Raw genomic sequence first — 14,876 nt, 5'->3', positions numbered from 1 at the left:
TGTTGACGTTACAGCAACTGTTACCTCTGCTGGGCAAGGATCACTGGATGGTAACTTTGGATCTCAAGGAAGCTTACCTTCATGTGCCCATAAGGCTAAGTTGCAGAAAGTATCTGCGGTTTCGAACTGGAGATTTTCATTATCAGTTCTCTGCATTGCCTTTTGGCTTATCTACTGCGCGCAGAGTATTCACAAAGGTTCTGGCTCCAGTGATAGCTTACTTCAGGCTTCAAGGCATTCAAATTTATCCTTACTTGGACGACTGCCTGATTCTGGCTCAAGAAAAGGAACACCTTCTACAGCATCTGGAATATGTCATAGCAGTGCTAAGATGCCTAGGGTATTCTGTGAAACGAATAAAGTCCAGTCTAGTACCCTCTCAAGACATGTGCTTTCTGGGTGTGAGACTGAATACAGCAGCCCAGATGGCCTTTTTAACCCCGGACAAACAAAAGAGTCTGTCATTTTACTTCCTTCAACTATCTCATCAGTCCGTGCTGACTGCAAGGACAGTCCTTCAAGCATTAGGGTTCATGGCATCTTGTATTCTGGTGCTTCCCAATGCCAAACTGCATATGAGGAAGCTGCAATGGTATCTCAAAAATGTATGGACACAGCACTGCCAAGATTTGGACACTGTCATTCAAATAATACCTTGCCTTCAAAAGGAATTCTTGTGGTGGGCTCAGGAATGTCACCTAAACAAGGGACTCTCTGTGACCCGGCCAGAGGCGAGTCAGATTTTAACGACAGATGCCTCGGACACTGCTTGGGGAGCTCATCTAAATGGAAAGTGGATACAAGACAAGTGGCCTGCCAGACTACAGCATCTACATATCAACATGAAGGAGATGTTAGCAGTCCAGTTTGCATTGATGGCGTTCAAGGAGTTACTTCTTCCAGGGCAGGTGTTGATTCTGACAGACAACTCAACTGTCATGTGGTACATCAACAAGCAAGGGGTACATTCTTATCCTCTATGCAGGCAAGCAATGATTTTATGGGAGACTGCGTTAAGCCTGCAACTGACTCTTCAGGCAAGGTTTCTGCCAGGAGCACAGAACTCCCTAGCAGATGTATTAAGCAGACAAATCATGGATCCCCACGAATGGAAACTGGATCTTCATGTATTTCAGAAATTGACAGTGTCATGGGGAACTCCAGACATAGATCTGTTCGCTTCTCCACTAAACCACCAGCTGCCAAAGTATTGCACAAAGGGGTTTCATCACACAGCTTGGAAAGTGGATGCTCTGTCTTTCAGTTGGAAAAACCTTCATGTCTATGCCTTTCCACCTCTACCTCTTCTTCCAAAGGTATTACTAAAGGTCAGACAGGACAGGCCAAGGATGATTTTGATAGCTCCAGATTGGCCTCGGCAACACTGGTACCCACTTCTAAGGAGTCTTGTAAAGAAGCCTCCATGGCCTTTACCTCTGATTCCTCATCTGTTATCTCAGAAGGACGGTCATCTGCTCAATGTCAAGCTTCAATCTCTTCATCTCACAGCTTGGCATATTCTGTGTTGAAGCATGGTAGGTCTCAGCTTCCTCAACAAGTTTTAAATGTGATTATGGAAGCTAGAAGGCCTAGTACTAGGAGAAAAATGGAAGAGATTTTTATTTTGGAGTACAGCAAAGAATTTGGAGATTTCAGAGCCTAATTTGAGTGTGGCTCTTCAATATCTTACTGAATTATTGGACAAAGGTTTGTCTTTCTCTTCCATAAAGATTCATGCTGCAGCAATTTCAGCTCACTATGATTGTGACCCACCTTTGTTTTCGCATCCTTTGTTCAAGCAGTTTCTTAGAGGGCAAAGAATATAAGACCCCCGTCAGAGCTCCTACTCCTGCTTGGGATCTCAATTTTGTGTTGGAAAAACTTACTCTACAACCTTTTGAGCCTGCAGCTACTGCTGAATTGAAATATTTGTCATGGAAGACTGCTTTTCTGTTGGCTATTACTTCTGCAAGAAGGGTGTCTGAGTTGCAGGCCCTTATGGCAGTAGAGCCCTTTTGATTTTCCATAAGGACAGGGTATCATTACTAATCCTTCCTTTATGCCTAAGGTGGTTTCTAGTGTGGCTTTAAACCAAACTATTCATTTGCCTACGTTTTTTGCAGATCCTCAAAATAAAGGGGAAAAGATTTTGCACACTTTAGATGTACACAGGCAATTGCGTTATTATTTGAGCAGGACTAAAGATTTTAGGCAGTCTCAGCAGTTACTTGTTTCTTTTGCTTTAAGTTCGCAGGGCAAGCCTGTGTCAAAACAAACTATTTCTAGGTGGATTGGCTTTTGCATTGCATTTTGTTATTCCCATCATGGCAAAGAGGTTCCAGCTGGGATTAGGCCTCATTCCACTAGGGCTACTGCCACTTCAACAGCATTTCTAAGGGGTGGCAACTAAGGATATTCTGGAAGCAGCTACTTGGAGTTCAGTGCATACTTTCTCTAGGCATTATCACCTGCCTATATACTCTTTAAGACTAGAGCTGGTTTTGCCACAGCTGTTTTACAAGGCATGTTGTCAGCTCCTGCTACTTTATAATTTGCCAGCCTCCCTTACCTCTGCTTTGGGATTCTACCCAATTGTCAGGACTGCAGCAAGGGAAGACGAAGAACATAGTACAGTTTTGTACCTACCATAAATGTAGAGGTTCCCTCTGTGTTTCAGGGTGGTTGTGTAGGTGAGTTTACATGCTTATATTTTTGTATATATTACTGTATGTATTGTACATGTTTTTGGTGCAGGTTGTTTTGGGACTTGTCTTTTTGGGTCTTCTGACATCTGGGGCAAGAAAAGACTGAGGAAATGGCGTGGTCATGCGCATTAGTACCCTGACTATACCCAATTGTCAGGACTGCAGCAAGGGAATCCTCGAACATCTACATTTATGGTAGGTACAAAACTGTACTTTTGCCGCCATTAGGTGAAAGATGTGATGATTTCTGTCTTGAGTTTTGGGATAGATAAGTTCTTGTTTTCTCTATATTTAAAGCAATATTTTTTCTTTAGTCTTTTTCCTGTTATTCTACTAGCATACTCTCTTGATACTGTTGGTAGTATTTATTTCTCCTACTTTCTCCCTTCACTCTTCTATGTTTATCGTAGTTGATTACTACCTTTGTAGGTAGTCCTTTCGCTCTTTTTCTGTTCCAACTCAAAAAAAAAAAAAAAAAAAAAAAAAAAAAAAGACAGATCTTTTTCTGTCTATATTTTCTGTAAATGCTGTTGTAGTGGTTGTGGAAGAAGTTAGTTGTAGCCATTTCTTTTCTTTCCAGTAAACAATGGCTGAAAAAGAAGGTTTCAAAAAGTGTGGAAAGTGCTTTCAGAAGATCCCCCGGTCTGGCTCACACAATTTGTATTTATTGCTTTGGCCCCCTCCACCTGTAAGAGAGCTGCACAATATGTCATATGTTCAACCCACGAGCATTAGTGGAATACAAAAACAAATTGATCTTAAAGGGGGTTTTATCTTCCTCCTTTGGTGATGCCATAGCTGGAGAAACTTCTAAAAAGTTGCCACACACCTCTCCAAGCTCTTCTGTTTTTTTCAAAGACCTCAGAGAAAACTTTGAAAAGACCTTCATCGGATCCTACAGTTTTCTCAGATCCATCTAAGAAGAAGAAAATATGATGTCTGATCCAACCCCCTCAGATCAGAGAGCGACAAAACGTCTGTCATCGGATCGGACTGTTTCTTCAGACTCGAAATCTCCAAAAAGTAAGGATTCGTCAGATCTGAAGACATCAGATCCGCCAAGAATGCAGGATGTACTACCCTAGGACAAGGTACTCCTCATCTGTGGACCTGGTCCCATTGAGAGTACCTTCTCTCTTCCTTAATAGACCAGATTCTCTTTCCAAACAGTCCTCTCGCTCTTCTAGAAGTCTCACTGTTGAAGATGTGGCGAGGGTAGTGAGACAGATCTTGTTGGAGCAGAGCCATCCAGTTGTTGCTTTGGCTCCTACCCATTTGTGTCAGGAAACTCATACATCCAGGACGCCACCTCTAACACTTCCTCTTCTGACTCCCTCTGTGGTTTTGGAGCCCTTGAATCCAAATTGTCCAGACCCATCTTCTTCAGATTTGAAAATCCCTGTATCCTCAGATCTGAAGCATACTCTGAGCCCCTCTGTGCTATTAGATCCATAGAGCTGTCAGATCCGAGGGCTTTGGAGCCAACTTTACACGTCGGAGCTTTGGCAAGTGTTAGTTTGGCTTGGACTTCTGCCTCAGGGTGATTTTCCTTGACGCAGGGAAGGACCAAGGATCAGAAAGGCCTCCTTTCAGACCTGGGTTCCTATCCCTCTCCAGGAATTTCAGCATTCAGGACTTTGGAGAGAGCCCTGTCAGATACCATGACCCAGATGGGTCGTATCCTCTCAGGTCCTGCATCTACCTCACTCCCCTCTCTGCGTCAAAGAGTCTCCACTAACCATCCCACAGGGACAGCTGGCACCAAAACCCCAGGACACCTAATTGGGTATTTCCAGCTCTTCTAATACATCCCCAGATTATCCCACTGAGGAGGTCCCATGGAAGAGGACATGCAAGAGGAAAGCACCTAGGTTCTCCTGAATCTGTCACTGAAGACACAGGTTTTGAGGAGGGCAAAGGGTCTCTACAGTCTCCTCCTGTGGATGTCTTGTTTGGAGACTTCCTCGTAGTCCTAAAAGAGAGGAGTGGCTGGAAGCCCAGCAACACTTTTCAGAGGAATATGTGCTCCTGGAGGCATTTGGTACCAGTCCATCTACTTCTTGGGTGATTCCTCCTGCCAACGAGCTCCTTGAATTAGTCTTGCAGCAGGCATGGAAGGAGACTGACACTATTGAGCCCATTCCAAAGAAGCCTGATAACATGATGACCCTGCCAGAGGACAAAAAGTTCTGTTCCAAGGGTCCCCTGTTGATGCCAATGTCATAGTGGCGGTCACCAGGAGGGAGCTAGCCAATGAAAGTTCCTCTGTTCATCTCCCTGACACGGAGTCACTTTCGATGGACAGGTTTGGGAAGCGTGTCTATGCTTCAAGAGACTTTGCCTTCAGGTCTCTGAACTCTTTGGCACATTTCACAAGACTACAGAGGGGTCTGATAAAGGAACTCTCAGGTACCCTTGCAGTAACCGTGTCTGAGGAGGTGAAGGATTCCATCATCTCACAGCTAGCGACCCTGCAATTGATATTGAACTCATCCATGAGGCTCATTTCCAATGTGGCAGAAGAACCTCAAGGGCACTAGGTTCAGGCATAGCCATTAGGAGATATGCTTGGATGCACTTGTGTGACTTTTAAGTCAATGTCGGTCAGTGCTCCTTTTGATGGCACCTGTCTTTTTGTCCCTAAAATGCAAGATACATTGTCCAGATGTGAGAAGGATGGAAAGACCCTTTTTGCCATGGGCTTGTGTTTTTCCACCCCCCCTCAAAGATCCTTTTTGAGGAATCATCGAGGTGGTGGAAAGATGTGGTTCAAGAAATCACAAGGATCTTTTCAGGACACACATGAAGGGTCTTCCCCCAGAGGCAGAGGGGGAAATTCAAATGGCAGATGCCACCCCCATGGCAGAGGAGGCCCACAACATCAAGGGTCCAGCGAACCCTTCTTTGGTAAACCCTTCCAGCTCTCCTGGAATACGTGGAGAAAGTGTACTTAATGGGAGACATTGTTAGTCTCCCACAGTATTGGCTCCTTCTGGAAGCAATCCGAGGTAGCTTGGCTAGAGACAACAAAAGATAGTTGGGTGCAGAGGATCGTGTCCAGAGGATATATAATTCCATTTTCCCTTCCTCCTCCAGTTTACAGGAAAATTCCTGATGTTCAACCCAGTCAGAGGGATCAAGCAGCCATTCAAATACAAAAGGTGCTCAACAAAAGAGTCATCCAAGAGGTCCCCCCCAGACCAGAAAGGATCCAGAGCTTACTCAAGATTTTTTTTTAGTGCCAAAGAAAACAGCCTGAACAGATCTGTTCAAAAGACAAAGTTCCGGATGGTCGTGGTTTAGTCCATTCTTCCTTTTTTTGAAAAAAAAAATGACTGGATGTGCTCAATAGAACTCCAGGATAAGTACTATTATATAAAAATAAACAAGCAATCCAGGAGATTCTTATGCTTCCGGCTAGGAGTCAGTCATCATCAGTTCAGAGCACTGCCCTTTGGTCTCACCACAGCCCCCAGAATGTTCACCAAATGTATGGCAGTGGTAGCAGCTTACTTGAAACTGTGCAAGCATTTCGTGTGTTTCCATACTTAGACAACTGGCTCATTACTGCTCAGACCAGGCATCAACTCATCATGGCAAGAGAAGAAGTCATCCATGTTTCCACAAGGTTAGGAATAACCATCAATTTTGAAAAGTGAAATCTAGAGCCAACAAAAATCGCACAACCATATTTAAAGACCTCGTTAAAGCACACCTTTATGTTAACCCTGTTTGCAACTGCAATGATCCCACCTGAATCCTCACCCCACTGAAGGCAGCTTACCCTCCAAAGCCTGTGATGCTCACTTTACACTGTCACCTAACTGCATTGAATACTCTGTGAATATTATAAATATGTACCTGCTTCTGATGCTCACTCTACACTGTCACCTATGTGCATTGTATAGTGCTGTAAATATTGTAAATACATACTTATGCACGCATACTATGCTACTACTACTGTAAGGTATGTGATGATCTAACTATACTATGACTTTGTTTTGCATTTAGCTTTTTTCTGCCTTGTATGTTAGCATGCTGCCATTTGTTACCCAATTTCTATTATTGCAATCAACTACCTACTGTCCAGTCAGATTTATCCTGGTAAAATAAATGTTAAATAAATGAATAAAATAATAAATAACTCAAATTCTATAATTCATAGGAGCGCTACTCAACACAAGGTCAACAGTAGCCTCTCTTCCTCTTTCCAGAGTTCAAACTTTAAGGTCACAACTCAACAAGATACTTTGCATTATCACAGTCTCAGCTTGCATAGTTCTACAGGCTCTAGGATCAATGGCAGCAGTGATAACCCTTGTTCTACTAGCCAGGTTTGACATGAGGATTCTCCAATGGATGTTGGCATCTCAGTGGTTGATTCTTCAACTACCCTTGTCTGCTCCAGTACGAATTACCAACTCATGCCAGAAGAGTGTGATGTGGTGGATTCATTTGGAAGAGCTGCTACAGGGCTGTCCATTTGTCCCCTTGTAGCCCAAGGCCATAGTGACCATGGATGCCTCCCAGCTTGGGGGGGGGGGCATTACCTGGGGAAGACCATCCAAAGCATTTGGTCCCCCAAAAAGGCCAGTTTGCATATGAACATACTGGAGATGAGAGCAGTGCTTTTAGCATTGCAAGCCTTTCAGGATACTCTCCCTTCAGGAACGATTGTAGTACAAACAGACAATATGTCAGTGGTTTGGTACATTAACAAACAAGGAGGAACCAGATCATACACCCTAGGTCAAGAAGCACTAAAGGTGTGGCAATGGGTAATATTTTCCAACCGCTGTCTCTTAGCAATGCATATCCCGGGGAAGTCCAGCATGCTAGCAGACAAGCTGAGCCGGTGCATTCTGTTACGTCCCACCAACCAAAAAGTTGCAGAACAAATTTTCTGCAAGTGGGGCCAGCCTTGCTGAAATCTGTTTGTTTGTGTCTCTCCTAAAGAACAAGTACAGCAGCTATTTTGCCCTAATCCTCCCACGGGGGGAGTCACCGAGGGATGCTGTTCTCCATGATTGGCCCCCTGGATTACTTTACGCATATCCACCAATTCCCCTAATCCCAAGTTCCTTCAGAAAGCTAGCAGGTTGAATACCAAGGTCATTCTCATTGCCCCATCATTTAATTCACCAACCCTGGATTCTGGACCCAGCTCCAGATATCCTGTCTCAACCAACAGGCAAGGCACATCTGGACATTCCGAACTTTAGGCTAAAGGCTTGGTTTCTCCAGTTTCAATAATAGCCAGACAATCTATGCTCTTTTCCCCTGTTCTTCACTTTTTGTTGTCTTCCCTTAAACCATCCAGTAGGAAACGTTATGCTAGTAAGTGGAAAAGATTTGTACACAGGGCTCTTCAAAAACATGTAGACCCTTTCTCAGCCGCAGTCAGTCAGGTGCAGAGTTCTTGACACTGCTATTCAACCAAGGGGCCAGTTCTTCAATAATGAAAGTGCAGTTGGCAGCAATTTCTAATTTCCTCATTGGTTTTGATGGCTGTTCACTAGCCTCTCATCAGCCATGTAAAGCTTTCTTACACAGCTGAATTCTATTCAAACCTCCTTTTAAAGACCCCACACCACTGTGGGATCTGAATCTGGTGCTGCAGTCCTTGATTCTTCCACCCTTCGAGTCTGCCTATGATTGTGATCTTAAATTTCTGCCTTGGAAGACCTTATTCATATTTTCCATCACTTCTGCCAGATGAATTTCGTAAATTCAGACATTGTCAGGGGAAACCTCCTTATCTCATTTTCCATAAGGATAGAGTCTCCTTATGAATCAATGCATCCTTTTTGTCCACAGTGGTATCACACACCAACATTAATGAATGCATCAATCTACCAGTCTTCTTCCTGAATTATTCCAACAAAGGAGAACACTTGTTACATTTGCTAGATGTGCATAGACAATTAACATTTCTATCTACATAGAACAAAATATATCAGAACTATTGATCAATTGTTTGTATCCTAGTCACCCTAGCTAAATGGCTTACTGACTGTATTTCCATTATTTACAACAAATCAGGTATGACTTTGCCATACAAAGTTTGCGCTCATTCAACCAGAGCTGTAACTACCTCCTCAGTTTTCCACTCAAGAACTTCTGTGGATGACATTTCTTCAGCAGCAACTTGGGCTTCCTCTCGCACCTTTATCTCTTATTATAAGCTTGATCTGTTGTCCAAGGTAGGGCATCTTTCAACTCAATGGTGCTCAGAAATATCCTTCCTTGAATCCACCTAGGGATCTACGTAGCTGGGGACTCTGTCCCATCAGTCGAGGACAGAGCGAAAATTGACATCATCAGATAAAGATGTTATGTACTTACCATAATGTTCTATCTGTGTTGTCCATTTTCATTCCTCCTCGACTCCCCACCCATCAGCCCCCAACCGTTTTAGGTTTATTTTAGAAGCGGATCTATCAAATTTGTTATTTCTTATGAACATTACCAGTGCCAGATCTGGCATTGCATAGTTGTCTGTCTCTCTCTCTCTCTCTCTCTCTCTCTCTCTCTCTCTGTCTTTATCTGATATGTATAAATAAGGTTGTAAGAGCATGTCTTTCTTTTATAGCTTGCAAACAAGATCTGAGGTAATGGGAGACGGTGCATTATGAGTAAGGGAGAAGCTCGAGAGTTCTAGTTGCCATGGGCTTTTACAGTAGCTGAGTCGGATCTGACACCTTGGATCTGAACCCATCAGTTGAGGAAGAATGAAAGTGGACAACACAGATGGAACATTATGGTAACTATGTAATTTTTTATTTGATGTGGGATCCAGTTTAAATAAGTGTGAAGGTGCTGTTTTTGAATGATAGTGTGGGAGAAAAAATGTATTGTAGATTGGCAGTAATCAGGGAAACCGTGTTACCTGTGAATCAGAGGGGAATAGCTGAGAGGTTTGTCTCCCTGTGTTGAGAGACTGCCTAGACAAGTCTTAAGCCTGGAAGTTAAGGAGATTAGCAGTAGCCTGGAAGCAGCAATTAAAGTTGAACTTTTGTATTTGATGGTCTTGCTTGATGTCTTCCTTAAGTTTTGAATTTTGTGCAGAGTATGAGGATGAATATCTGCAAAAGCAGAGAGAACCTATGGGCTCTGTTAAGCAGCACTTGGGGAAATTCATGACCAAATTTAAGTAATGGTTTAGCAGTCAAACTGAATGGAATAAAAAGTCTTATAGCTAAGGAAGATAGAATGAAAAGGGTTAATTTATAACATTTTGATGTGGATAGGTGATAATAAATGGATTTTCTGGACTTTGGCAAGCCCAGTCCAATACAACTTAGTACTTTTAACAACGACTCACTGTGTGTTGAATCAACCAGAAACTGGCATTACTGGAATCTAAGGTGAATTACGAGGCACATAGGCAGATTCTCATGGGTTTTCCTTTGTTTTACAAGAAAGAGCAAATATTATGGAGATTGTAGTAACCAGGGCAGTGTCTGGTGATGGTTTGTCCTCCATTGTTTGTAGATGATGATTATAAAGAATTGACTTTAAAACATAGCATATGATTCATGGAAGCAGTCCAGAAGTGTAAAGAGAAAATAAGTCTTTTTGGTAGCATTAAATGTTTACTGAATTGGTGATGTGATCATTTTTGATAAACTGGAAAAGTCTGTTAAACAGATTAAGCAATGACCCTTATGTTTGATTTATGTATGTGTGTGTGGGGGGACAGGTGGATACAGCAATTGTTGAGGTACAAAATATAGGCATGTCAGATGCAGTTGAGGATGAATGGGTGGACAAATTGACTTTAGCTAAGAGTATCCCATTGTTTGTGTTCACATCTAGGATCAAGTTGGCCTGATAGACTTGAAAGTCCAAGGCAAATCTATACAGTAGCTGAATTTGGTAAAAGTTGTGAATGTTTATATTACAAGAGTAATGCTCTACTTCTGTAATTGAAATTTATTTGACAGCTTGCAGTCCTGATAAATGTCAGTTCAGTTTGGACTGTTGGGCATGAAGAACAATTTTGACCAGATGTTTGAACTTTATCACTTGTGGAGCGTTCAGATTTACTCTGAGCAAGCTTGTGGGCCACAGATAGTCTTTAAACTAGAGTAGTTTATGCACTATACTCCTAGCTTCACCGACTACACTTCATTATGGTTTGGAGATTGTGTCCCTCATCTGAGTATGCTAGTTCTCCTTCAGCAGTTATTATCATCTGAGTCTGAGAGTCTTAATACCCTTGTTGTAGGCAAATGATAAAATCAACTATGTGTAATATGACTTGAAAAGATACCCTAGAATAGTAACCGTATAGAAAATATTTAGTTAATTGATACAATAGCTTTTTTTCATTAGTAGTATTAAAAGCCAAGTTATACTGTACTTCAGTTTGTAACAATAGGCTTCCTTACTGGTGATTAATAAAATGGCCTTTTTATTTGATACAGTGAGAGGGGACAGGTTTATAAATCTGTAAGATCGAGAATCCTATAGAATTGTTACCTGCTTTCTGTTTTAAAACAGTCTAGATCTAGGATAGATTGTTAGTCTATATTTAAAAGCAATGTTATACTATACTTCAAATAGTTAATAATAATAATGAGCCTTCCATTCTACTGATCAATAAGGCTGATGTTTTCAGTTTGTTATAGTGATGACTGGGGAGGGTGGGAGTCTTACGTTCCAGAATGTAAGACAGTGTATACTATATGAATGCTCCTGCTTTTGTTCTAGAAAAGGTTTATAAAAGTTCTTTCCTGTTTGGTGTGTATGTACATTCTGCTGTTTGAGTTAGATGGGGTACATATGCAAGCAGTAATACAGTGCCAGACTACTCTATATGTAGATATTAATGATTGAAATTCTTCTAGTATAGTTTGTAGGTAATAAAAGCTTCTCTGATATATGCACAATGGTTATGCACACTTTTGAACCTTACTTAGTAAGAATGAAAAAAGCTAAACAAAATGTGGATATTAGAAAAGATGGCAGACTGAGTATGTGGACTAGTAAACAGCCAGTTATGCAAAGCTATGGTAAATGTAGAAAGAAAAGCTCAGTGCGTAAATAGAGTTTGCATGAGTTAGAAAATTTAGTCTTGACATTGACAAATGTTCTGTACATGTTTGTATTAATTTTTTCTGGATGGCTGTTTTCATGCCAGCTCCACTGTGCAGGTCCTTGTGTCTTGTGTTATTGAAAAGGCTTTAGCCTATATGGCAAAGGTGCATTAAAGCCATGCTTATTTAAGTTTAACTTCAGAGTGTTTGTCCGTGAACTGTAGCATTAATCTTGTCAGTCTGTATTTTTTTATCTTTTATTTATTTTTTTGCTTCCTCTCTAGATGCCTCGGATTTGGTTAGATTACTGCAAGTTCCTCACTGATCAATGCAAAATTACAAGGACAAGGAGGACATTTGACCGGGCCCTGAGAGCTCTTCCTATCACACAGCATCATCGTGTCTGGCCCCTGTATCTTAAGTTTGTCCGCATGTATCCGCTGCCTGAAACAGCCGTGAGAGTGTATAGACGGTACTTGAAGGTATGAAAAATGCAGTTTTGTCTTTTGTGTGGTTGTAATTTCAGGGATAAAGATGTGATGAAAGCATAGTGATGGCTACAATGAGAAAACTGTTAATTTTATGCTAAGTACCTTGGAGCTGTATCTGTTTGTTGTGTCAGGTCAGCATTACAATTTCTTTGTCCTAGCAGTACATTGAATTTCCTGGTCTGTATTACAGCTTTACCCAAGTATTATTTCTTTTCCTTGAGGGTTGTAAGCAACAGTACTTTGTGGGAAAGGTTTACTGCTGAAATGGATAACAAAAATAAATCAAACCGAAGTAAATCAAAGAAAAAAATAAGCTCACTTCATATATCACCCGCTGACTACAGTTTCTGCTTCCTATGTACTTTTTTCTCTTTTTCTTTGGTTTTGAACCATCAACTTTTGGGTTATGGACCCAGCACACTTCTGCTGTACCACTCTACTGTGTTGGTTAACAGCTACACTTTCTGCTTCCTATATACTTTTTGGCTGGTTTTCTTTGGTGTTGGTTTTCTTATCTTTGTGTATTTCCAGAAAAAAATATTTCAGATTTAAATGCTTGAGAAAGGGATACCTGGGAGATCTGAAGTATTTTTTTTTAACTTGGATACAGACAAATTATATAGAGCTATGGAAATTGGTGATGTGCATACATTTTTTTGTTTTCTACTTTTTTATTTTATAGTTTTTAACAGTGTTGAGGTATAGGAGTTTTGTGCTTGTAAAAGAGCATAATATGTTGACAAATTCTGCTGAATCCTTCTTAACTATATTCCAGGTGCCAAATTGTGTATGCCCAGAATTTATTTCTGTATCCTAAATGCAGGCACAAAGCTGTCATTGAAATGCAGATAGGTACATTCAAAAGATGAACATAAAAGTTCAGACAAGACTTAAGCAAGAAGATGCACTTCAGATAAGACCGCCAGATGGAGCCATCATGAACAATGAATTAAAGTAGTTTAGAATACTGTGCTAAGCCATAAGATGGCTTCTTGCAGCTACCCTTTAATCACTGAGCCTCCTCACGTGACGACCTAACATTGCTGTACTGTCAAGGTAGGTAGCCTTGAAAATGCTTAGTAGCTGGATAGGTATTTGTCCCCGTATCTTTTTATGTTCCCCATTCTGACCATCTAGTTCTGTACTGTGTTTTCTTGAAACTTGCTTTGTGGTAGGAGATTGTGGTTGTGTGTTTTATCAACTGTGGCTGGTTAAGGAGTATTTTTACCTATACACTTCCTTGTGGTGGCATGTGAACAACCTGCAAAGGCAGTACCTGTGATACCTCGATGTTTGGTGAATGCTTCCACACATCAGATTGTGGCTACAGTACTAGTTAAGAGATCCAAGATTTCTCCAAACAGCTATTCATGCTGCAACCATCACGTAGCCTCCAGTAGGTGGTGCTCTTGCAGCAGGCCTAGCCACCTGTCTGCACTAGGGTGGGTGGGAAAATGTCAAATGGTCATTCAAGCTGCTGGGGCTGCATTAGAGACTCCATTACTTTATGACATGTACATTTTTTTTAATTGTAAAGTAATTTGCTTCCTGTAGCAAAAGTACACACCAGCATAGTATGCACTAGTACATTACTTTGTAGTGAACTGTTTGCAAAAAAATTATTTGGGTTTGATAAATATGTCAGCATGCAGTACTAAGCACCAGGGCTAGCTGTGTTTTATGCTGTTAAAGCAGGCTTCCTGGGAGAGACTTGTGAGGATCAGCAGAAAAGATTTACTCTTAATACCAGACATGCCAACTCATTCTAGATTGTGTTCTATAATACCGAGATACATTTAGCTACAGGTACTCTTGTAACTAAAAGTATATTTTTTCTGTGAGAATTTTCTACAATTGTTAAGCATCTGGTTGGATTTGTTTGTTCTGATTTTTGTTTCCTACCCTCCCTCCTTCTTGGTATCCTGTTTTTATACTTGGTGGCTTTGCAGTTGCCCACCCCTACTATAAATTTGATTTGGGACACTCGCTCCCTGTTTAGTGTCATTACCTCATTCTACCTATTCCAGGGAGAACATTTGAGAAGGCCACCCAGTTAGCTTCTGCTCCTCCTTTACCATTTCCACTTTACAAAAAAAAAAAAAAAAAAAAATTTCTAAGTTTGTTTCCTGCCTTTCCTATAAGTTGTCTAGTCCAGATACAGATTAGCTGTATCCAGGACTGTTTGTAAACTTCTGAGCCCCCAAGCCTTTCTGTGTTGGAGGGAAGCCTTCTAGCTTAATTTTGTTTCTTAGAACTAGCCAATTTTCTAGTTTCGGTACTCAAATCTGTTTCTTTGAGCTCAGCACTTGTTCAGAACTCATTGTAAGCACTAAATAAGCTACAAATTACTACAGCACTCAACTTTCCTCACTTGTCTAGAGGAAAACAGTTTTTAGTACTTAACAAATAAGCACGTATCCAGGCATGTCTAAGGGTCAGCTCCCAGTGTTTTCCTGTCTACCTGAAGAATCTGGGCATCTTGGGGAAGTGCAGCAATTGCCTCATGTACACAGACAACCCTCTCCTCCTACCACCCAGCACTACAACCTGTGAGAGATGCACTTATATAACCAAACTGGAAACAAAGCTCTCTTCACCCAAGACTGGACTAGATAGTCAAGAGGAGAAGGTAAACACTT

At 41.3% G+C, this 14,876-nt stretch overlaps 1 protein-coding gene across 3 annotated transcripts in view; it reads left to right on the top strand.

The window, feature by feature from the left end:
- XAB2 (XPA binding protein 2) overlaps window positions 1-14,876 on the top strand; it is a 1,020,149-nt gene that overhangs the window by 280,799 nt on the left and 724,474 nt on the right. For all 3 annotated transcript variants that reach the window (XM_044084446.1, XM_044084447.1, XM_044084449.1), the window contains one exon: window positions 12,031-12,228. In XM_044084446.1, the coding sequence (XP_043940381.1) occupies window positions 12,031-12,228 (198 nt within the window). The remainder of the gene's footprint in view (window positions 1-12,030; window positions 12,229-14,876) is intronic.

This window comes from Protopterus annectens, chromosome 9.part0 (genome assembly GCF_019279795.1).
Source record: "Protopterus annectens isolate FY-2018-M chromosome 9.part0, PAN1.0, whole genome shotgun sequence".
NCBI classification, from domain to species: domain Eukaryota; kingdom Metazoa; phylum Chordata; order Ceratodontiformes; family Protopteridae; genus Protopterus; species Protopterus annectens.
Note: the sequence above shows the minus strand (reverse complement) of the source record. Positions and strands in the feature narration are given on the sequence as shown.